The 23,546-nt window shown below is 34.0% G+C and overlaps 4 protein-coding genes across 8 annotated transcripts; 3 read left to right on the top strand and 1 right to left on the bottom strand.

The window, feature by feature from the left end:
• Nucleotides 1-2,032: 2,032 nt before the first annotated feature.
• On the bottom strand, nt 2,033-6,083 carry LOC106635791 (tRNA pseudouridine(38/39) synthase). 2 transcript variants are annotated; one of them, XM_089593844.1, is made up of 5 exons: nt 6,004-6,083; nt 3,545-3,672; nt 2,607-3,476; nt 2,395-2,537; nt 2,033-2,311 (listed from the first exon to the last, which is right to left on the bottom strand). In XM_089593844.1, exons 1-5 carry the CDS (start codon nt 6,016-6,018, stop codon nt 2,247-2,249), a joined length of 1,221 nt encoding a protein of 406 aa, XP_089449970.1. In that variant the 5' UTR covers nt 6,019-6,083; the 3' UTR covers nt 2,033-2,246. The 2 variants fall into 2 exon arrangements, with proteins under 2 accessions (XP_089449970.1, XP_023246847.2); XM_023391079.2 differs by lacking the exon at nt 6,004-6,083 and adding an exon at nt 3,742-3,926.
• Nucleotides 6,084-7,760: 1,677 nt separating this feature from the next.
• LOC149374361 (F-box only protein 17-like) lies at nt 7,761-8,390 on the top strand. The gene is given in 3 exon segments (XM_089593654.1): nt 7,761-8,045; nt 8,048-8,218; nt 8,292-8,390. Coding segments are annotated over 3 exon segments (528 nt in total). The 5' UTR covers nt 7,761-7,787.
• A 2,115-nt stretch (nt 8,391-10,505) lies between these two features.
• On the top strand, nt 10,506-14,524 carry LOC106638344 (sorting and assembly machinery component 50 homolog). 4 transcript variants are annotated; one of them, XM_014351470.3, is made up of 8 exons: nt 10,506-10,611; nt 11,866-11,949; nt 12,037-12,114; nt 12,182-12,400; nt 12,486-12,700; nt 12,784-13,162; nt 13,246-13,540; nt 13,669-14,524. In XM_014351470.3, exons 2-8 carry the CDS (start codon nt 11,914-11,916, stop codon nt 13,851-13,853), a joined length of 1,407 nt encoding a protein of 468 aa, XP_014206956.2. In that variant the 5' UTR covers nt 10,506-10,611; nt 11,866-11,913; the 3' UTR covers nt 13,854-14,524. The 4 variants fall into 4 exon arrangements, with proteins under 4 accessions (XP_014206956.2, XP_089449915.1, XP_014206948.2 ...); XM_089593789.1 differs by having other exon boundaries at nt 10,526-10,634; XM_014351462.3 differs by lacking the exon at nt 10,506-10,611 and adding an exon at nt 10,658-10,901.
• A 927-nt stretch (nt 14,525-15,451) lies between these two features.
• On the top strand, nt 15,452-23,051 carry PPP1R15 (Protein phosphatase 1 regulatory subunit 15). The gene is made up of 6 exons (XM_014350066.2): nt 15,452-15,936; nt 19,024-19,343; nt 19,526-20,103; nt 20,458-20,848; nt 20,944-21,538; nt 21,607-23,051. The coding sequence occupies exons 2-6, from the start codon at nt 19,129-19,131 to the stop codon at nt 21,862-21,864; spliced, it is 2,037 nt and encodes a 678-aa protein (XP_014205552.2). The 5' UTR covers nt 15,452-15,936; nt 19,024-19,128; the 3' UTR covers nt 21,865-23,051.
• The last annotated feature ends 495 nt before the right edge of the window (nt 23,052-23,546 follow it).

The raw sequence follows: 23,546 nt of genomic DNA, 5'->3' as shown, positions 1-23,546 counted from the left end.
CTTTTGATTATTTATCACTTGATCAACTACGCAGGGATCGGTCAGGGAAATCCAGTCCATCATCAATGAGGCATGGTTATCCTCGTCCTCGTCACTTGGACCTTAACAAAAGTAAAAAAAACAAAAAGTTAATTGACAAGTGAGAATGAAAGACATCGCCGGGAGGCAAGGGTTTTTGGCACCTCCTGCTTCTTCGCCCCGACTAGCAACCGGTGACATTTTTCGCAAAGCTGTCACCTTCATACCCTTTGGCTCTTCTTTGATTGCAATATTGCTTGCACCCGCCTCTACTTCCATTATATTATTTCCTTTGGCTTGTGGAACTGGCTCCTCGTCTGACATATTCTATTGAAAAAAAGTCACCCAATTACTCTCTTGGATCGCTTTGGTTTTCAAAGGTCGAACAGATTCTTAATTAATTTCTTCGGTGTATCTACGTATACTTCGGACGCTTAGGTAATGACATGTGTGCCACTCCTGTTCTAATCGATATTTACTTGTGCTACGGTATTTTTTTGCGAAAAATCGTTTGTCTATCTGAAAAAAAAAATTTTAAAAAAAATATTACAAAGTAACATCAATTGTTTTTCACGTGCGGTCATACCGCGAACTGAAGAGCTCGTTGGACTATCTGTATAGCACTCGATTGTTTTACGCGATCACGATATACACTGCGCAAATAATCCTAAACCGATTTATTAATGTATAATCTTTTTGTAGTAGACATATCTTGAATTTACGAATATTTTGGTATTTATTCTGGCTTTTTCAGAAAATACCAATTTTATCCACTTTTAAATGTTTTTTAACTGTATTAATTTAAATACTGTACTTGAAATGTGTAACTTTATTCACAATTGGATAATCATCGAAATTTATGTAATTTTACTCCATCCGCCTTTGCGCTACTGATACACTGAACAACATAGCACTTTCTTACACCCATATTTCATAAGCGTTTTAATAATATAAATCACAATGATCATGTCTGATTTCGCGTAATTATCTTTCTTTTTGCCGTCTGTTTCTGAGAGTGTGCTCTGGATCGAAAACTAACGAGGCTTCATTAATGAGTATGTTGTTACATTCAAACATTTTACAACCGTTCTTGGCACCACATAGTTCATTTTTTTACATTTTTGTAACTGCAATTTTATAATACTGATACCATTCATGCATACGTGATGATAACATCTGTAAATTTGATGAGATACTGTTATTCTTTTCTTCATTAAGCAAAAATGACAGTAATTTGGAACCCAAGGTTTCCTTTTTTTTGCCACTACGTACGCTGGCGTCGACTCATCTATCCCATCACTTGCACCTGGCCAATATCTAATGTATGTGTACGAATATTTTCTAGTGTAAAAAAATTGTTTGTTTTCCCATCTAAGCATAAAAGTAATTTTCTCTCACAATCAGTAGTTTATCTCTCAGTTGGGAAGAAGAGCTACTTGACCAATACAATAAAGGTAGGTATCGGAAAAATACCGCATACTTATAACGTTTAGGTTGTCACGTGATAATAAAATTACCTAAATAAAGTATTTTTATTTACAATTAATTAAATCGTTTGATTTATTATACATATTAGTAGGTAACACGTTAAAATACTTATTTAGAAAAGCGCATTATATGTAATTTATTCAAGTACTTCCAAATGCAGCATTTTGGAGTAGAAAATTTTGTTTTGTATTTTAATAGTGTTTGGCCGATCTCTGGTTACATAATACTTTTTATAAGTTCGTTACAATAAAGTGATCATACGTACTAAATAAATGGTTTTGTCCTAACTTTATGTAAATTTTAGTACTTAATAAAAAGATTCTATGAAGTTGTCAATGAAGCAAGAAATAAATAAATAAAATTTTTTTAAACGATTTCGTATGATGTACTATGAGTAGTTATCATAGATCCATACGTTGCGGCAGTGTCACGAAATAAATGTAAAATGTATCGTGTTTCATAAATTTTATTTTAAGTTATATAATTTACAATGAATAAAAATTATTTATGATGTACTTCTGCATGTACACAACAAGTGTTTAATAAAAAAAGTATTCTATATTATAAAGTAATCTACATTATATAAAAGTATTATATCTAAAATATAAAGTTCCATGCATTTGGGAATTTTACTAGATTTTTTGAACTTCAGTAAGTAGATGATTTACGTTTGATTGTTTGCGTGGAATCAACTTTTTGTAATCTATACTGATGGATTGAATACATTTATTTGTGTATTTCTATTGACTTGTTTTTTCGAGTCTGCGTTTTTTCGTGTAATGCTCGATTCGATTCTCAAGGCTTTCTAAAAAAAAAATAATAAAAATAAAAATCATTTGTGATAATTTTTACACTGTATTGTACTGTTTTAGACAACCAAAATTTTACCACAGGTGTCCCGCTGCATTAATGGCTTATAAACTTTAGCCTCAGACCCTTGTAATAAGCTATCAGGTTGAAAATTGACATCGCTAATTTCTTTTGCGAATAATGTTCCTAAATCATTTAGCATACATCTTGTCATGGCACACCTAAAAAAATATAGTAATAAAATGAGAATTACAAATTTCATTAAGTTTTGTTATTTAGAGATTTCTCACTTGACAGATGCATTAGTCCATTCTTCTTGTAAATCTTTTATAACTTTTTCAAGTTCAGTTATGTCAGTATACCAATGAGTATTGTCATATTCACAATAAAATAAATTCAAAGGAGTATAATGAGCTAGACTGTACTGTGGTTTGCACGGACACTTTTCAATATCCAAAAGGTCTTGTACAATTTCAGGTGTTTCTTGTTCACGACCAACAAGGAACAAAATCCCTACTATGCAACGAATTTGATGCCATAAGAAAGCATTACTTTTAATTGTTAATGTGCACATGTCATAACCCATGATATCATTACTTTCTTCTTTCGTTGCACAAGTTATTTCAGCTTCGAGTATATTTCTAATATAACTAGTAACACCATTTGCCACATCCATTTTACATAAATTTCTAAAATCATGGCTACCAATCATATATTTTAAAGCAGCATTCATAGCACTTATATTCATGTTTCCTCTGGGAAAAAAATATTTGTAACATCTCCATTTGCAATCAAATCTGGCTGATACATCAGGTGCTGCGGAAGACCATGACAGACAACGAATATTTTTTGGCAGAAGCCTGTTCAAAATTTTACAGTATTTTATTTCTTTCTTAAAATTATCCAAATCATTCTGTTCATTTGGGGTCTGTGAACTTCTAATATCCAAGGATATCACTTGAGAATATGCGCTCACACCTTTGTCTGTTCTACCACAGCGATGGTAGTTAGACGTTTCTCTGCTCTGTATCAAACAACTTTGTATCAATGCATTGAATAAATGATGTTCAATGGTGCTTGTTGTATTTTCTTGAGTAGCAAACCCTTGATATTCCCATCCCAAGTAATAAAGCTTTAAAAGAATGTGCCTCTTGTGACATCTGCAACATACGTTTTCATTTTAAACTTATCAATAACAAAAGTGTACAATATGAATTATGATACTAACTTTGAAAAATCAAACTTCCTTTTTGAAGAGTGAGACTTTTGTACATCTTTTACGTTTGCATTTTTTTCCATAATCTGTTTTAGTTGGAAATTGTAAGCCTCAAGCTGTAAAATTCTGCTAATTAAATCCTGCAAATAATAAACAAAGAATTTATCAATGTTCCCGTAAACTTTATAGCTGCATTTTAACTTATATACATTTTTCTCTAAAGCTTCTAATTCCTCTCTGCTCAGTACTTTATTTTTTTTAACGACTTTAATCATTATTTTAACTTTTTTTTTATTACAAAACAAGGTACTTTTCAAAGTAGTTTGAGTAAAATATCAATGTGATGTGCGAGGTTAAATGTACATTTATGTTTGACATTTGACATGAAGATCGATCTACAATCGCCTATACGTGTACTAGCATGCTACTAGTACTTAATTTTTGGGTTAAAGATAGATAAAAAGTTGCCGCAAACAACACAGCAACGTCAACTATTTATTTCATATGTATAACATTAGTTGCGGCTGGTTTATAACTGATTGAATGGCTCTAGGGCTAAACTGCCTAAAGCTCTCCTTCAGAATTTCAGAAGCAATTTTTGGCCAAAAAAATCACGACCGCTAGATGGCGCTGATGCAAATAATTATTACTACTTATAGTAGAGCCATTTAATCAATGATAAACCAGCCGCAACTAATACAATAGATATGAATTAAAAAGTTAACGTTGCTTGCACTGCTAGCGGCAAGTTTACAATTAATCTTTTACCCAAAAGTATAAATATATAGGAAGTCAATATTCGTGTAGAAGATACATTGAAAACTTGCCGCATAAAATATTAACAATGTGGATTTTTTATTTTGTATTAAAAAAATTAGTTGCGGCTGGTTTATAATAAATTAAATGGATCTACTATAAGTAGTAATAATTATTTGGATCAGCGCCATCTAGCGGTCGTGATTTTTTTGGCCAAAAATTGCTTCTGAAATTCTGAAGGAGAGCTTTAGGCAGTTTGGCCCTAGAGCCATTTAATTACTTACAAACCAGCCGCAACTTATCAAATAAATACAAAACAAATAGTTAACGATGTTTGTGCTGTTTGCGGCAAGTTTGCAATTTATCTTCTACCCAAATATTGACTTTTTTAATATTTATACTTTCGGATAAAAGATAAATTAAAAACTTGCCGCAAACAGCACTAACATTGTTAAATATTCATTTTGTATCTCTTTGATAAGTTGCGGCTGGTTTGTAAGTAATTAAATGGCTCTGAGGCTAAACTACCTAAAGCTCTCCTTCAGAATTTCAGAAGAAATTTTTGGCCAAAAAAATCACGACCGCTAGATGGCGCTGATCCAAATAATTATTACTGCTTGTGGTAGATCCATTAAATCAATTATAAACCAGCCGCAACTAATTTTGTGGATAGGAAATAAGAAGTGGACATTTTCTGTGCTGTTTGCGGCAAGTTTTTAATATTAGTAATTTCGACACGTGCACATATTTCAATATAATTTTGTAGAAATTCCGTTAAAATAAAATTATTTTGTTAAAATATTAAATGTAAAAGTTCGTGTCATCCATCTGAATCTAATAAATATTAAAGTTTGAATGTGATATGTAATGATTGATAACAGAAGAGAAAAATATAAGTATATCACATGGTTAAAGTAGATGTAACGATATTATGATAAAAAGTCACTCTAGAATTATTTACAATAAAATTCTATACTGTTAGAAATTTAGACTATGGAAAAGTGTAACAGGGTTAATAGATAATGAATTAGTTTTTGTACAATACAAGAAATTACATTATTTACCGAAATCAGCATTTTTTAATCAAAGTTTAACAACAAGTTTAACATTTAGTTTGTACAACAAAAAAGTTGATTGCTTAAATAAAAAAACTTGGGATTATTATTATTTAAAATAAGTTATCGTAGCTCAGGATTTTCGATATGTTTGATGTAGATTTCAAATTTGTTCATACACAAGTAGAACATAAATATTTTTAATTATTAAAATTACACAAATACATTAAGAGTATGAAAATTAACAGTATACAATAATTTTGTTAGACTGTGATTATGCATGTAAGTACTGCGATATAAACGAACGTCGAATGTTTAAAAGTGTTATATTCTGTATAAAATAAATAAACCTTAGTAAAAAAAATGGTTGTTTATTTTTTTTTAATTTGTCTACACTACATTGTATTTTACAATGAAAACCTTAAAAATTGATACTTGTTCAATGTGAGTATAATAACTTTTCTTATCTTCTATCGATTCTTAAAATATAATTTGTACTTTTGTACCATACTGTTACTGTAATATTTTTTACCATAAAATTTTATCACATTAATTATGTAGTATATAGAGTTAATATTGTCTATTTACGTGCAGCAGAATTTTTGAATTATGCATTATTATATTGATCCATGTAAATTAGATATTTAGTTCTAATCTTACACTTGCCCCAGCCATTTTGCTGCCACGAAATCCACTTTAGTAAGATCTATCTTGTCCACTATGACAGAATTTAATTTTTCTCAACCCTTTTCCATAATCTTTAAATTCGTGACAGAATTTAAACCACTGATTCATTTGGTCTTTTTCAATAATTTTAGTATAATTCAATACTTCCATTGCTGTTCTGTCTGATTTTTGCTCTCTCAAGAGTTTAATGGTGCAATCATAAACTGCTGGTACATTAGGCCGACTACAAAACCACTCGCTGACCTTGAAAACAAGTAATAGTGACAATTTGAAAAATGTATCGTTGGTTGCAAAAAATCTAGCAAGTATTCGTTCATCCCTTCGTCAATTAAATCGATTGTTTGTTCCATGCAACACCTTCCAAAAAATGTGTCAAAGCAGAACTGTTTGTTTTCAAACACGGGATCAGCTGGCAGTGCCATGAGTACACAAAAACACGTAAATGAGATGCACGAAAGCGCGCACACAAGTTGCAAAGCGGACGGTTTCTAAGTATTTCATTTACTTATAAGTACAGCCGTACAGCCTGTTACATCGTTTTCGCGGCGCGGTGTAAAATATGCGTGAGGTTATATGTAGTAATTATACTTAGTAATCACTTCTAAGGTTCTAAGTAGTGCCATACGGTCGATTTTATTAAACCATGTAAGTAGAGAATATGTTAACTTTTAGAAAATTTTTGGGTAAAAGATAAATTGTCTACTTGCCGCAAACAGCACAGAAAATGTCCACTTCTTATCTCCTATCTTTAAAATTAGTTGCGGCTGGTTTATAATTGATTTAATGGATCTACCACAAGCAGTAATAATTATTTGGATCAGCGCCATCTAGCGGTCGTGATTTTTTTGGCCAAAAATTGCTTCTGAAATTCTGAAGGAGAGCTTTAGGCAGTTTGGCCCTAGAGCCATTTAATTACTTACAAACCAGCCGCAACTTATTAATTAAAATACAAAATAAATAGTTAACGATGTCTGTGCTGTTTGCGGCAGGTTTTCAATTTATTTTCTACCCAAATATTGACTTTTTCAATATTTATACTTTCGGATAAAAGATAAATTAGAAACTTGCCGCAAACAGCACAGACATTGTTAAATATTCATTTTGTATCTCTTTGATAAGTTGCGGCTGGTTTGTAAGTAATTAAATGGCTCTAGGGCCAAACTGCCTAAAGCTCTCCTTCAGAATTTCAGAAGCAATTTTTGGCCAAAAAAATCACGACCGCTAGATGGCGCTGATTTAAATAATTATTACTGCTTGTGGTAGATCCATTAAATCAATTATAAACCAGCCGCAACTAATTTTGTGGATAGGAAATAAGAAGTGGACATTTTTTGTGCTGTTTGCGGCAAGTTTACTACTTATCTTTTACCTGTAAGTTCACCTTCAAAAGTACAGATATTCCACTTATGTGGTTTAATGAAATCGACTTATGGCACTTACTTAGTAGACGTTTATCTTACCCGTGCTCTCTTAACTAAAATGATAAAATCAGTTGTAGATCACTCTTGTAACATACATTTTATAACAAATAAAACAACACAAGTTAGAAATTTAAAAATACTTTGATAACTAACGTGAATTTCGAAATATAATGTTAAGGATACTTTTTTAACTTTATTTGACAGCCAAAGAAAAAATTAAAAGTTTGTTTTACGGATCAAGTTCTCAGTCCCATTGATGATCATGACACTATCAATGGTTCCATCATACACTCTGTAATAATTTCAGACGAACTGCTATTAAGTATATTTTATGCAATGGATGCCAAAAGTTTGCTTCATTGTCACATGGTTTGCCGGCATTGGCGTTATCTCATTAGAAATCGAGTGTGGTATAAAAAAGCAGAACTGACAGTTGGTCAAAGTTTGCCACTTTCCGACAAAATTCCATGGACTGCGTATTATTTCATTTGTGCCAATAAGCCCTTTTACAAAAATTTAGTAAAAAATCATTCTGGAGAAGAAGGTTTATTTAAATACTGGAAAGTAACTGACAATGGAGGAGCAGGCTGGGATATATAGAGTGTCCTCCTCAAGGAGTCAAACCACTGCCAGCTGATCCCGTGTTTGAAAACAAACAGTTCTGCTTTGTCACATCTTTTGGAAGGTGTTGCATGGAACAAACAATCGATTTAATTGACGAAGGGATGAACGAATACTTGCTAGATTTTTTGCAACCAACGATTAAGGTTTGTTTGTTGCTTGAAAGTTGCATTCAACCGTGTCATATTTTTCAAATTGTCACTATTACTTGTTTTCAAGGTCAGTGAGTGGTTTTGTAGTAGGCCTAATGTACTAGCAGTTTATGCTAGTATTATGCCAAAAATTGCTTCTGAAATTCTGAAGGAGAGCTTTAGGTAGTTTAGCCCCAGAGCCATTTAATTACTTACAAACCAGCCGCAACTTATCAAAGAGATACAAAATAAATATCTAACGATGTCTGTGCTGTTTGCGGCAAATTTACAATTTATCTATTACCCGGAAGTATAAATATATAGGAAGTCGATATTCGTGTAAAAGATACATTGAAAACTTGCCGCAAACAGCACAAACAATGTTAACTTTATATTTTGTATCTACGAAATTAGTTGCGGCTGGTTTATAATTAATTAACTGGCTCTAGGGCTAAACTGCCTAAAGCTCTCCTTCAGAATTTCAGAAGCAAATTTTGGCCAAAAAAATCACGACCGCTAGATGGCGCTGATACGAATGATTATTACTACTTACAGGAGAGCCATTTAAATAATTATAAACCAGCCGCAACTAATTTCATAAATACAAAATAAATATATAACGATGTTTGTACTGTTTGCGGCAAGTTTGCAATTTATCTTTTACCTAAAAGTATAAATATATAGGAAGTCAATATTCGTGTAGAAGATACATTAAAAACTTGCCGCATACAGTATTAACAATGTGAATTTTTTATTTTGTGTTTGAAAATTAGTTGCGGCTGGTTTATAATCGATTAAATGGATCTACCACAAGCCGTAATAATCATTTGTATCAGCGCCATCTAGCGGTCGTGATTCTTTTGGCCAAAAATTGCTTCTGAAATTCTGAAGGAGAGCTTTAGGCAGTTTGGCCCTAGAGCCATTTAATTACTTACAAACCAGCCGCAACTTAACAAATAGATACAAAATGAGAAGTTAACACTGATTCTGCTGTTTGCGGCAAGTTTACAATGTATTTTTCACACGAATATCGACTTCCTATATATTTACACTGTCGGGTAATATATAAATTGTCAATTTGCCGCAAACAGCACAAACATCGTTAACTATTTATTTTGTATCTATACAACAAGTTGCGGCTGGTTTATAACTGATTAAATGGCTCTAGGGCTAAACTGCCTAAGGGTGTATTCCGCAAATGCTGCCAGCAGTTAAGTTACGTAGGTCGTGGTAACGCCGCATGGTCGGGCGGCGCTAGCGTCAACCTGTACTAACTGTCGGTGGGTTCCGCATGTCAACAAACTCCGAAATATCTGATATCAGATGGCATGGGAGCGAAAACAGTAAAAAATATCAAAGTTTGTTGACATGCGGAACCCACCGACAGTTAGTACAGGTTGACGCTAGCGCCGCCCGACCATGCGGCGTTACCACGACCTACGTAACTTAACTGCTGACAGCATTTGCGGAAGCGGAATACACCCTAAAGCTCTCCTTTAGAATTTCAGAAGCAATTTTTGGCCAAAAAAATCACGACCGCTAGATGGCGCTGATGCAAATAATTATTACTACTTATAGTAGAGCCATTTAATCAATGATAAACCAGCCGCAACTAATTTTATAGATACAAAATAAAAATTTTAATATTTTTGTGCTGTTTGCGGGTTTATTTTTTACCAAAAAATCGACCTTAAAAAGTATTAATACTCTACTTATCTTATATGGCTTATAAAATCGACCATGTTCCGATAAACAGTTAACTTACGGTGCGTTCAGTGCAATCTATTGGAATGAGAAGGCGAATGATCCTTCATCTCTCTCGCAGCCGTGCATTCATTGAAATACTTAGATTGGAGAAAGTATTGGCGTTGCGTCTGAACGCACCCTTAGTGATTAGTGATTACACATTATAGTGACCCAACTCGTTGCACAATTTTTTGATGTGTTGCAAAATGTGCGTAACCAAGAATTGTAATTTCAATGGAAATGATACATGAATAAAACAATTATCTACAAGCACATCTGAGATATAACTTGACTTAAGACTACCTTGAAAAAATGAAATGCGAAAGCGAAAGGATATAAGTTACAACTTAACATAATGGTTTTTTTATAACATAATATGTTTCAACTGATTGCGATAATGAAAATTTTGTCAAACAATATCCAATTTATGGTGCTGTATAAGTACAAAGTTCAATAATTGTTGGCAAAAGGTTTGTCATTTTTGTCGCACGCGCAAACAATAAACAAATCGGTTATCTGTAGTACATAGTATACATTTAACTGTGTATTGTAGTATAGGTGAATATTAGTTTATACAGTGCATATTTCGGACGTTGCTAGCAGATAACATGGTTTTTTAAGGGCGAAATCATCTGAAGTAAATTCTTCGGTCATCAATTCTGGTACACATCAAGTCACTGAAATGGTGTTAATTTAAATAATTGTTAGATTATTACAGTGTCAACAATAAAATAAGTAGACTAGGCAAGGGGTGTCATGCGCGCGCTTCGTGCTGCTGCTGTGTCGTTTGTCGTTTCGGGGGGGAGACGATTATTGTTTTTTCACGACCCTGATAATTTTGTGCTAGAAAGGGACGTTTTCTCGCCGACTTGCAGTTTTTGTTGCAAAGATTTCAAATTTTCAGTGTTGTCCATAGTAAATAAAACGAAATATGGGCGCGGTTCATGCGAAGGTATAACTTATTGCTGATTTGGTGATGTTGTATAACCTCCCAAGGCGATATGGATATTATTTATATTCTTGGAATCTATCTCTTTTCCTCTCCCTTTTCGATCTGTCGGCCTACTTATGCATTTAGCACGTGAACCTAATGTAATGATTTATAAAAAAATTAATTATAGGTACTTAGTGTGCATTGCTCGAACAGAGTTTTTCGAGATTGAATATATTGTTGTGCTTCATATTGATATTGGTTTCGTGATTTATACATGGATTTGTGACCAAAATGACTTCTAATCTCTTTGCCTTCTCCCTTGTTCGACTTTTTTTAGTGGCGCTGTTTTTTTATTGTTTAATTAAAAATTGTATGTTGCATTAGTTATGCGGTTTCTTGGCAAGAGAGAGTAGTTCGGATGAGCTGTTAGTTAACTTCTGTTGTCAAAAGTCGTGCTCGTGATATACAATTTTTTTGTTTGTTGACCTAATGACAAGTAAAATTTGTTTAGTTGAGTCAAGTTATTATTACATTAACGATTTTTAGTATTTTTCATTTTTGGCGAAGTTTAAGTTTCCAGAGGTCAAAGAGCATTGACAGTATTCACCTTAATCCTTCATTTTAATGTTGAAGATTTATTTTTTTTATAATATCTTGAATATTTTGTGTTCAGAAAAATTCATAACAAATAACGAATTAATTATTTTTTAGTTTTGGTAAATGTTTTGCCAAAATGTATTAGCTTTTATAACTGTAACTGCAATTACATAATACTACCCATTGCCCATAGTATCTGTGATGTATCAACAAACAATTTTTTAAATTCAAGGCAGCAAGGTGTTTAAAAATGTGATTTCTGGCATTATTTAAAAGTAAACAAAAAAATTATTTGTATTTTATACAGGGGGTTCCCTTAAACAATATAAAATTAAGTTTTTTGTTTGTAATTCAAAAAAATAATTTGAAATTTTTTAATACTTAGGAGCCTGATACGATAAAAAATTTCGAAGTGACACAGCCAAATCACACAATGAGTAACGAATCAGAAATTCCTAAGGACAATGATGTAAGAGTTGATAGTTTAGAAGAACTTTAATGTACTAAAATTATTAACAAAAACTACAATACATTGTTTCGATTTTTTTATGTGTAGACTTCATTTGGTAAGCAGGCATTCACAGAAAATCAACAAACAAACAAAGTGAAACCAGTCGATCTGAAAAATATAAAAGTAAATATGCCACATGGTTTTTGTTGCGATAATAAATATAAGTTATAAAGTTGATATTCTTTTTTAGGCTAGAGTTGATAAGGTTCACATAGATGGACTCAATAGGACTAAAGATGATGTTGTGCAGGCGCAAGTCAAGGAACTATTCAAGGCTAAAGATTTTCAAGACATTATTGTTAATGCACATGCAGTACGAGGAAAATTGGAGTCATTAGGATGTTTTAAAACTATTGGAGTTTATATAGACACTAGTCAAGGCCTTGATTCTACACCAGAAGGAGTAGAAGTTGGTTTAATTTTATAATTATTAATACCAACTAATTAATCTAAATTTAAAAAATAACTTTCTAACGATGTTTACATTTTTACAGGTCACGTTCAAAGTCCACGAATTAAAACGTATAATGGGAAGTATAAACACGATGGTTGGAAATAATGAAGCATCGCTTCTCGTTGGGGCAAAATCACCAAATTTGTTTGGTAGAGGAGAAAGACTCCAAGTAGACTATTCATATGGCCATAAAAATTCATCAAACATAAATATCTCTGCCATGAAGCCATTTTACACTGGCCGTCTAAGTAAAGTGTAAGTAAAAACGAGTATTTCAGTTAGCTTTTTGAGGATGAATGTCATTAGTTGATTGTCAAACGTTGTTTTTTATTTTGCAGATTAACAGCAAGCGTGTACAATACTTCGACAGAATTCCCATGGTCAGGGTACAGAGAAAACGACAAAGGCTTTTTATTAGATTTTGCATTCGACTCAAACGAATCTGGTACTTTTAAACACAATCTTCAGTATGAGGGTATTGTAAGAGATTTATCAGCAACTAAACAAGCAACTTTTAAAGTACGAGAACAATGTGGGCCAACGTTAAAGTCATCTCTCAGGCACATCTGTACAGTCGATAAAAGAGATGAAAAAATATTCCCATCTTATGGAACACTTGTCCAATGCACCACGGAGATAGCTGGACTTGGTGGGAATATTGGCTTTGTCAAAAACGAACTAGCTTTTCAAACTAATTATTCACCCGTTGATAGTCTTGTAAGGATCAAATTTTTTTCAACACTTCTCACAGTCATTCTAATAGTGTAAGAATGACTAACGAATCGTTATTCATTTTTCAGACATTTCAATTGGCTGCTCAAACTGGTTTTCTTAGAGGAATTAACAATGACATGCATATTACTATTGCTGACAACTTTTTCCTTGGAGGACCTATGAATGTTAGAGGTTTTGAAATAAGAGGCTGTGGACCCAGAGAGGAAGGATTTTCTCTTGGAGGAAACACATATTGGGCTGCAGCTCTTCATTTTTATAGTCCACTGCCATTTAGACCAGGAAAAAATACTTTCGGCAATCTCTTTAGGTTGCACGGTTTTGTAAATGGAGGCAACGTCAATAATGCCACCATAAAATTAGGTAAGCTATTTTTTCATGTAATCATTAATGTACAGATTTTTGCATTTTGAAGCGAATATTTTTTAGTAATTTTGTAGTGAAGATAACGATGTCAAATACAACATCAAATAAATAAACTTTTTTTGCAGGTGGAACCTATGAAGAAAACTTGAAGATATTAACAGAGAATGTTCGTTGCACAGCTGGCTGTGGCGTCGCGATGAAGATAGGAAACATAGCAAGAATCGAACTAAACTTTTGTGTTCCCTTAAAACTCTTGAGAACTGATGTATTTCAGCAAGTGCAACTAGGTTTGGGTGTTCAGTATTTATAAAATCGATTTTGTACTTCGATAGACACGGATAAATTGTCGCAATTTGATTCTTACTTAACTTATTTTTGTAAGAGTTATTAAAAACTTTTGTAAATTTATTTATTTGTTAATCCAAATCTTGTTTTTTGTTTTAATTGTATAAAAAAATAACTAAAGTTTGATTTCTACAAATTGAAAATTTAAGGATCACCCGAATCTTTTCATGAATGTTGAAGAAATTAGTTTCATCTATTATGTTATGACGTACGATTTTGATAAATTACATAAATACGGAGTATAAAAGTTCTCTAAAGATTTAAGTAAATCTTTTGTGCTACAACATACTAAGGAAATTCCGTTGGAATTAAAGTACGATAAAATTATTGAAAGTAGTAAATACGTTGTGAGCAAAAAAGTGCTGTTTCGCAATGACTTAGCTTTGTTAAACATCTAAAAGAATTGGGTTACATCTAAAAAATACTTCAATGAAGTGTATTACTGTGAAAATCTGTTAAACAATGTGTTAAATCAAACTGTAATGTACAGCATGAATATAGTACGGTATATTTTAAACTTGTTATTTTCATTGATTTTTTGGAGAAATTTATGGGAGCCAAAAGTTACATCTAAAACTCAGTAGCTTGCATCATGCTACCGAGATGTAATAGACATCCAATTACAACTAATTATATTCACTTGCGTTATGCACATATGTGTATACACTCTGTTGAAGATCTCTAATTTAGTTGGAAAGTTGATTGTAACTGTCCAATGCAAATTATAACTTTATTTTTTAATAAAGTAACAAGTAGGTACCATTATTATTAATTTTCCTTTACAGGAAAATTCAACTCTTCAAGGCTTTTGAATTCGTGTTATATATATCACTTGATTCGAACAGCGTTGCCACGTTGCATCATGCACCCCTCCCCTCCTCTGAGTTGTCTTTTCTTTCTCCGCGCCAATCGAGATGACAAATTCAATTACCTAAATAAATTTTATTAAGAAAGAGTATTAAATATTTACGAATAAAAAATCACAAGTGTATCATTTTATCCATGCTTATTTCGCTGAAAATTCACTAACACAATTTCTATTTATTTAAAACATTTCAATTAATAGCAATCATTAACATTTTTTTTGTATTGTAATTAATGTATCTGCAGCAATTATTTGATCCATAAACTCTTAATAATAATTACCACCATTTTACTACAGTTTTTTTCTATGTTTTTTATAATTAAAAAGTCTTACGCATCTAATTTAATCAATTTGTGGACATGACAAAAACGTTTCAAAAATAAAAAGCCACACCATATAAAAAAAAAAATAGTTGAAAGTAAACAATAGGACAGTTTATCGCGCTAACGCGCATTGCGACTTTTTTATTTTTATTTTTATTTTATAAGTATTTTGAAGTACACACAAAAAACGATTATTTCACACACTGTGCGACTTGTCAACGTTGCTTTCTTCTTCGTCACACACATACTTATATGCATTGCATTGCATTGCAGCATTTGCAGCACTATAGCAAAAATAAGGGGTAACGTAATGGGGGACCAAGAGGGGATACGCGACGTGGTGGGGAGACGGAAAAGAGAACGGGCCGACGGGCGCCGTGTTGCACCGAATCGCGACTCACTTCTCCGTCATTACCTTTGAAAATGGCCGCTTGAAAAGAGAACAGTTTACTACTTACAGTCACGTTTACTTTTGCTCTTAAAACTCTCGTAATCGGTAAAGTTGATAAACCTTGGTCTCCACGCCAACATTGTAAAACCCAGTGTTAAATCGTACATCATGGAATCGTACTTTAAATCGTCTACTGGAAGCAAAATTACGGAAAATTGTGTTGCTGCTGTTATTGCTACTACCACTCCTCGTTTTTGTGAACCCAACAACTTTATTATTTCGAGCACCACAGCAGCGAATTTGAAGTCGATTAAAAAAACGAAGTTTGTTTTAAAGAAGAAATTTTCTTCTGTTGCCTTGCGTTTTGTCGAGCCATCATCAGCTGCAATTGTAAAATACACTAGTGATTGTTGCGACAGATACCAAAACATCGATCAACACCAACACGCCCGCAGAGCCCGTCCTTGTGGTAAGTGTATGATTTCTTGCTGTTGACCGAACAAAAAAAAAGTATGAGTTCTCCCCTTCTCTTTTTTTTTGGACGCTCGACTCGAGTTTCAACATATTACACACACAATATTTGTATACACATTTTTTATTGTGCATTAGTTCTCCATATGACACATTTTACGTGCGTGCGTGTAAAAAATTGTCTCCACGTTTCGGGTATCTTTGCTTGTTTCGTGCTTGAAAGTGAATCATGTGCTAAAATCAGGAATGTGGACATCTCATCCTACAATCTATAAGCATGCGTATATTATATCTTGTTTTCAAGCTCATCGAATGCTCTAGCGCTTTCTGCTCCTCGGACAATATCTTGCTGAATTTCTTTTTTCTTTTTCTCTCCTCTCGTCCACTCTCGGCAATGGCGCTCGTTTCTGCTGTCTGCACTTCTGCAGTCGTCGTTTTACGCGCGAAATCGAGCTGATTTATGATATGGAACGGGACCTCGTGCTCTAGCACATAAGTAGCACAAGAGAAGAGCAAAGGGGATCAGACATTCGATTCATTGATTTTGTTGAATGCCGCAGAGAAAATATCTCGAGCTAAGTACCGAGACCACAATTATTATTTCTTTCGAGAAACGAAATTATTTATAGAGTTGATGATTTTATAGTCTGTGGGTTTGTGGGTGGCCGATTTTAGCGCTTTGTGTTGTTTTGAGCTCGTATATTTTGTTATTCCTAAAAGATTGTTGAATTTTTGCGGGCTTGCGGAGTATTTGCGAATAAAATGTACTTGTCATAAAGAAATCATTTGAAAAAAAATTGTTTGTACATTGATTTGTACAATATTATAATCAACTACGTTTATTAATTTTTTCATCATCAATAATAGGATTAATAGGTGTGACTAAACGTTAGATTTGTTTCATGACATCTTTTTTTTTTAAACTAGTTTGAATATCAACTCTCTTTGATATTTATAATAGTTGCGTATTTAATCAGCCCCACTAAAAAAAAAAAAAAAATCCCCAAATAAATCCAATGCAAAATATTGTAACTCTCAGGCCTTAAAGCTTCGCAAACATACATCAGTCTCCACACTATCAGCTCCTGCTCTCCACTATCGGCTCCCCTCCCGATAATTATATCGCTCATATTACATAAACAATAAGAAACGGCGTCCATTGCAATCTTGCCAAACTGTATATAGGTATTCCCCTGGCCAGCATTCGTGTAATGCATCGCTTCACTTGCTTAGTATTCGTTGTGTTTCCATGGCTATATTTACCATTGATGAAAATTGGTTAATTCATCATCACGAGGACACTCTTTTACACAAATTTCTTATAAAATCGACGACGACAAAACAATAATTATATAATTCTTTATCATCAATAGTTTGTTGACGTGGGTGATGGTGGGGACTGTTATAGTCTATAGCGTCATGAATAAGCCATATACATGTATATACACAATGATGTGTATAAAATACTCGAGTCCATGTGAGTGACTCACGTGGAACTTCCTCTTTCGCGATCGTGGTCCTAGCTAGCCTCACCTTACGTGTTCGTCGTTGTTCTGGTGATTTACTCGCAATGATGCATCACTTCTATCTACATTTTTTTATTCTTAAGTTGGGCGCAAAAGTATACCAAAGTACAGTTGGGTGATAAAAGAAATACTTCTTTCAAGATTAAAAAATATTTTTCAGTCGAGCTATGTGAACTCGCTGTTATCGATTATGAATTATGTATTTATATAAAAGTGAACGAATTACATTGTGGAGGCACTATTTTTATGTACAACTGTCATTTATTCCAGTAAACTTTTCTGTAATCTATATCCATACGGTTTTTGAAGAAATTATTCCGTCACGTATGGAAGTTATCAAAGCTTCCATTGTCGCGCTATTAAAGCTGTTATCTTTTAATAATTTCACTGTACTTTCGATTTATCGTTATCTCTAATCGTTCAATTGTATCGATAAAACCTTGTATTGTGAACAGAAATCGCGAGCTACTTAGCATTACTGGCGCGTGGAAATTTTCGCTGCCTATATAATATACAGGCAGGTCGATCGAAATTTCTCATCGACGAATACCCCACTGACGCGATTTTTTTCCCCCATCTCTCGCTCTCTTGCTACATAATGTAGATTCTGCTTTGTTTGCCTTCCGATTTTCCGTGTGATGAATATATATTTTGACATGCTAAGGTATGTAGCGTCAAGTGCCAAGTACAATGATCTTTGTTTTATATTTTTGTTTATAAAAGTACAAATGATAAGTTAGTTTAGCTTTCACATATTTCGGCAATTAATGAAAAAAATTAATCATCATTAAGTCAACAGTTGATTATGCATTTGAGGAAGTAAACTGAATTTTGTGTCATAGTAGTAAATGATAAGTGTAGATTATCAGATAGTGCACGCGTGAACGAATATTTTAGCTCTGTCCTCGGGCTTATCAACATTGGTATTCGTACTATCTGTATCATTCGCTTACACCCAACTTCGAGTCAAAACCAAACAAAATACCATCCTTTATTCTTCTACTTTTTCTCTCTGCTTCTTTGATCACTTCCATCTGACCACTTGTCTTCAAACAACATTCCGCATTCTGACTTGACCATATATTAATAACACAGTCCGAGAAACTGAAGAATGTAAACAAGATTTAAAAAAAAGTGATGACGACATTGAATGAAAACTCGTTTACAGTGCACTTGAACTATCTACTTCCAAAAGTCATTAAGAGGAGGAGGAAACGAAAACGATAAAGCTGCTTGTAAAACTGAAAATGCTGCACTTTTCTGCGCTATTGCATCAGAAAGTAATTAATATAGCTAAACAAGTGACTATTCATCAAATTGTTCACTTTGGTCTTTCTTCCTCTTTCTCTTTCTCCATATGTATATTAGCGTTTAAGCGAAAGTTAATTACTCTCAGGCAAGTCACGCATATCAAAATTTTGTATGTAATTTTCTTGATTCGTTTGAATAATTGATCAATTGATCTCTATGGATACAAATAATAGTGTGCAAAAAAAATATATTGGTACAAAAACAATAGAAGCATACAAAAAAAAGTAATAATCGAAATTCTTTTGTAGTGCCTCACAGCAGCGGCGTAAAGTTTCGTAGAGGCGGATCTTGGCGCGTTCAAGGTGCACCAATGATCGGCTACTAGTGCTGAGAAGCTTCAAGTCCAGAGCGAAATGGACTACCCGCCGAGGTATCCGGACGCTTGTCTAAACTCGGAATCCTCAACGAGCCCCTACTCGTTCAACGTCAACTATATTTATCACCAGCATCAACAACAACTCGATATCCAAAACATGCACTACGACGCAACTAAGATACCCTCGATGCAGCAACGCGCCCGCCAGATGCGAGCCGATCTGCATGAGAATATCAAAAACTCCAGTCTCGGGTACGTTTATTGTTAAACAAAGGAGCCTGACATTGAGTTAGATTTAAAATATTGTTTACTTTCACTATATCCTTCTTTTACATTTTTTGCGTCAACGGAAAAACTTGTTTCATTCAAATTAATTTTCTTGTAACTTCACGATAAGTACAAAAAAAAAAACTAACTTCGTTTTTTATCAACAGGAGCGACTACCCGACTAAACAGTCGTTAAGCGCCGACAGCATGATCGAGCAGCCGGAAAAGAAAGGCCTGTGGCAGAGCATGTTCAGAAGCGCAACGAATTTGCTGGGCGAGCATTTGAGTCGTGGTACTGGCTCGTTCATCAGAAACTGGACCAGCATGAACAGCAGTCCGCTGTCGGTGACCGTAGTTTCGCCTGACCTCTACAAAACTTTGCACACCACTGGCGTTCAGGAGTCGATGAACGTCGATGCCGGTACGTTATTTACAACGACCGCATGGTGTAACAGTGGCAGTAGTACTGATAATACAGACTCGAGAGACGAGACTCTAGCTAGTGTTTTATACAATAATGACAGTTTGAACGGTAGTTGTAAAGTTAAGCTGGTGAACTGTTGTAGTGTTAGTGATCCTAGTGACGTTGATAAGCGTTGGAAAGAGTACAAGAACATGTATGTTGATTGCAACGCTTTACAGCAAGAGCACGAAGAGAAAAACAAACCGGAGACTGTTGATACCGACGAGATGAGTGATGTGCATTTGGAGTCCATCGAAAGCATCATCATTAGAGACGAAAAAGGTATTTGCAGAAACTATTATATAAAATGAAAGCTATACGTTCAGTACTGTAAAGCTTTTTTTGGCACCTCAAATTTCCCGTCTGTTTTGAAGGACGATATTTATATTACTTAGCCTTCTGTCAGATTCTTTACCTTGTGTCAATTTGCGCTGACCATTAGTAAACTTTTTTGTGTTTGAATAGGAAAAGGGACAAAATGTAGGATATTTTGAAAGAGCTTGCAATTAGTGTTCTCTGAAAATTTATGAATTGTACAGCTTTATTTTTATTTTGTGTTCTATTGAAGTAAATAATAGCGATTCTATTTATAAAGTTATACATTATCTAGAGACAAATGTTTTTCTTTTTGTTCAGATGTAGATAAATCAGCAAATTTCGGCAGTACTCTATATCTCAATAACGACGAGTCAGTAACCTTGGAAGTAATAGAATCTGACTTACCAGTCGGAACGCATGAGACAATGCAACAGCAAACGACGATAAACTCGTCTCCCAATTCAAGCGTCGTCGGTACTATGCTCACGAACGCCTATAATAAGGTTGTAAATAGCGTCACCGACTTGCTGCAAATGCGCTCTTGCTCTCCGGAACCCGAACCCACTGCACTTTTCTCAAAGCGTGCCGGCGGCTATCCTAAGCCAAAAAAAGTTCACGCTATCTCCAGTGGTCGAGGCAGGGGTAGGGGTCGATCACAACTCAGACGGTCCGGGGTCAGTCAAAAGAGACACAGGAAAGAGCGCAGCAGGTATAACGAATCATCAAAGATTTTTTGTAATCGTAAAAAAATTCACGAAAATTTTACCAAAAGTTTAAATTAAGACGGATGACTATTATTTTCAGGTATGACAGAACAGATGATATCAAATTTGATATTGAAAATTGGGAACAAATGGAAAATTACACCGAAGCTGATGACGACGAAGCAAGTGAGGATGTCTGTGATTTTGCTGGTGGTGTCAACAGCATTCACAAGCATTTGCTCACCATTAGCTTTGAAGACATCATGCCTATGAAGATAAAACAAGAGCCCAAGGGCTTAGTACACTCCAATTTACCCGAAGTTTCCAGCAAACTTAGCTTTATCAGCGACGATGAAGAAGAAGAAGAATACGAAGATGATGATGATGTATATGACGATGACATCTATGACTATGAAGACGATAACGATGAGAGCGACGAGAGCAGCGAAGAGGAGTTTGTGCAATTCAGTTGTACTAATAGAATTAGATTGTCCTCTGTGAGCTCGGTCGATTCCGACGATAGCTTTTGTATCGTTTTCAATGACGGTAACGAGTGTAAGACTAGTATTAATCCTGAGGCTGAAGCACAAGTAGAGACTGAAGCTGAGGATGAAGTTGAGGCTGAGACTGAATGTATACTTAAGAATAAGAGTAAAGATTCTGATTTCAACGTAAAAGAGTGGAAACCATCTAAGGTAAATATACATGAAACAAAATTCTCGTTATACAGCATATATAACAAAACATATTCAACTTTTTATAGGTACGTTTCAACTTGAAGCCCATTGTTCATACAATCGTACATTGGAGATACGCGCACAGAGCAGCTCGCCGTGGTCCTTGGGAAGAATATGCACGTGACCGCGCACGATTTCAACGCCGCGTTATGGAAATCGGCACTGTGCTCAAGCCCGTATTCAGTACCCATCATCGAGAGCGAATCTGGAATGAACGTTTTGCCAACGACGTTCCTACTGCGGTCAGTATTCCTTACTTTGTCCAAAAAGGAATACTGGTATAATTTATAAAGACAAAATGAAAAGAACCCGTGAAAAAGCTGGAACAGTTTTATCTGCAAAACATGTGTATAAAGACTGTAAATTAAACAAAGTTATATCAAAATGCTTTTGTAATGAAATATATATCCATCGTTAAGAGGATGGGTAACGAAGCTCGTGTAAAAAAAAAGTACTCGCAGATAGAAAGAAATTAATGCTGGAATTTGTCAGGATGAAAAAAAATTCTTGATTTTTAAATAAGCACTTTTAAAACACTATTCCAAATCATTCTTTACATTTTTCAGTGATGTTAAAATCTTTCTAGTTGTCTCTTCTGTCACTTTGAGTGCTTATTTAATAAACAGAGTAGCGCGCGTTTTTTCCTAACAAATTCCTTCAAAGCGAATTGTTTTGTTTTATGCATATTCTATGCTAATTTGATTTTATTGGCGATTGATCGCGGTTGAACTAAATGAATAATCATTCCTAAGTCGGCTTGGTAAAAAAAGTATCACTCCTTGTGTCGTCTTCTGTTTGTAAATTTTACGTGTGCTAAGTCAATGCGGTATCATATTATCTAAATATATAAATGGAATTCGATGTTAATCGAGCTTGTACATACATACGAGAGACATATTTAGAAATTTTTCGATGCTTTTAAAAATGGTACTTTATAAAAGAAGCATTCTAAATTTTAATGTTGAAGTCATACATTTTCATTATTCACTTATAGACAAAATTGATTAATGATTAAAAAAATAAGAAAACTTATGTGTTGTCCTTAAAATAGATCAAACTGTAAAGATTTTCTTTTAAATTCATACAATGACTAATATTACCGTTTGTCAAAAGTTCAAAATCATTGTAAAACATATAAATACCATGTGTAATTAAAGGTTTATTGACTTGCTATATTATGTATATAAATACACTCATTAAATTTTTATGTATTTGTGCGTTCAAGGCAAAAAGTAGCCAATTTCGACGGCAATTATAGAAACTCGCCTAAAAACAATTTTAAAAGCGTTTTTATGAGTATCAATACATAGAGATATATTTAATCTGTAGTAAATTTTACTGTGTACATTAATTTTTTTTTTCTTTCATACATACTTCAAGCTAGGACCAATTTTTTTGTGAGTTTCTTTGTTGACGTCGAATGAAGTTGTTACTATTTATGTTCGAATATAGTTAATAAATTCATATACAATAATAATTCATTTCTTTTTTATTCACATGTTCAGTCAGCCGTAAACAGTTGTATACTTGAAAAAACGATCCTTACCCGTATTACAACGAAAATCTGCACTAACACGTGTAACAAAACAGACTGTGTCCACACGTGTAAAACATCAACATCCCGCTCTCTCCTTATCCTTTATCGCAAAATATTTAATCGTGGTAAAAAACATGGGAAGCTATTAAAGCGGATCTGCACCGATACCAAGAGGCGCGGTTAGCTGCACTTGCTCATATATTTCTTCTTTACATTTTCGTAATCCAGACAGTACGTGTACTATAATATACGTGCGCATAACGCTAATGACGTGTTAGAAATCGTGTCAAGGGCAAGTAGCCTTCTCCTTTTTTTCTTCTATTTCTTCATTGTCGCACCAATGAGAGATGCTCGCCACGTTCGTTACGTGATGTAAGTACTTATATGCGAAGGTTTTACAGGAGAGCGCCTATAAGTATAATAATGTAT

Source organism: Copidosoma floridanum, unplaced genomic scaffold, assembly GCF_036245765.1.
Source record: "Copidosoma floridanum isolate Cflo_tuat_1 unplaced genomic scaffold, Cflo_Japanese_pri ptg000020l, whole genome shotgun sequence".
NCBI classification, from domain to species: Eukaryota; Metazoa; Arthropoda; class Insecta; order Hymenoptera; family Encyrtidae; genus Copidosoma; species Copidosoma floridanum.
This window is presented reverse-complemented; position numbering and strand designations above follow the sequence as displayed.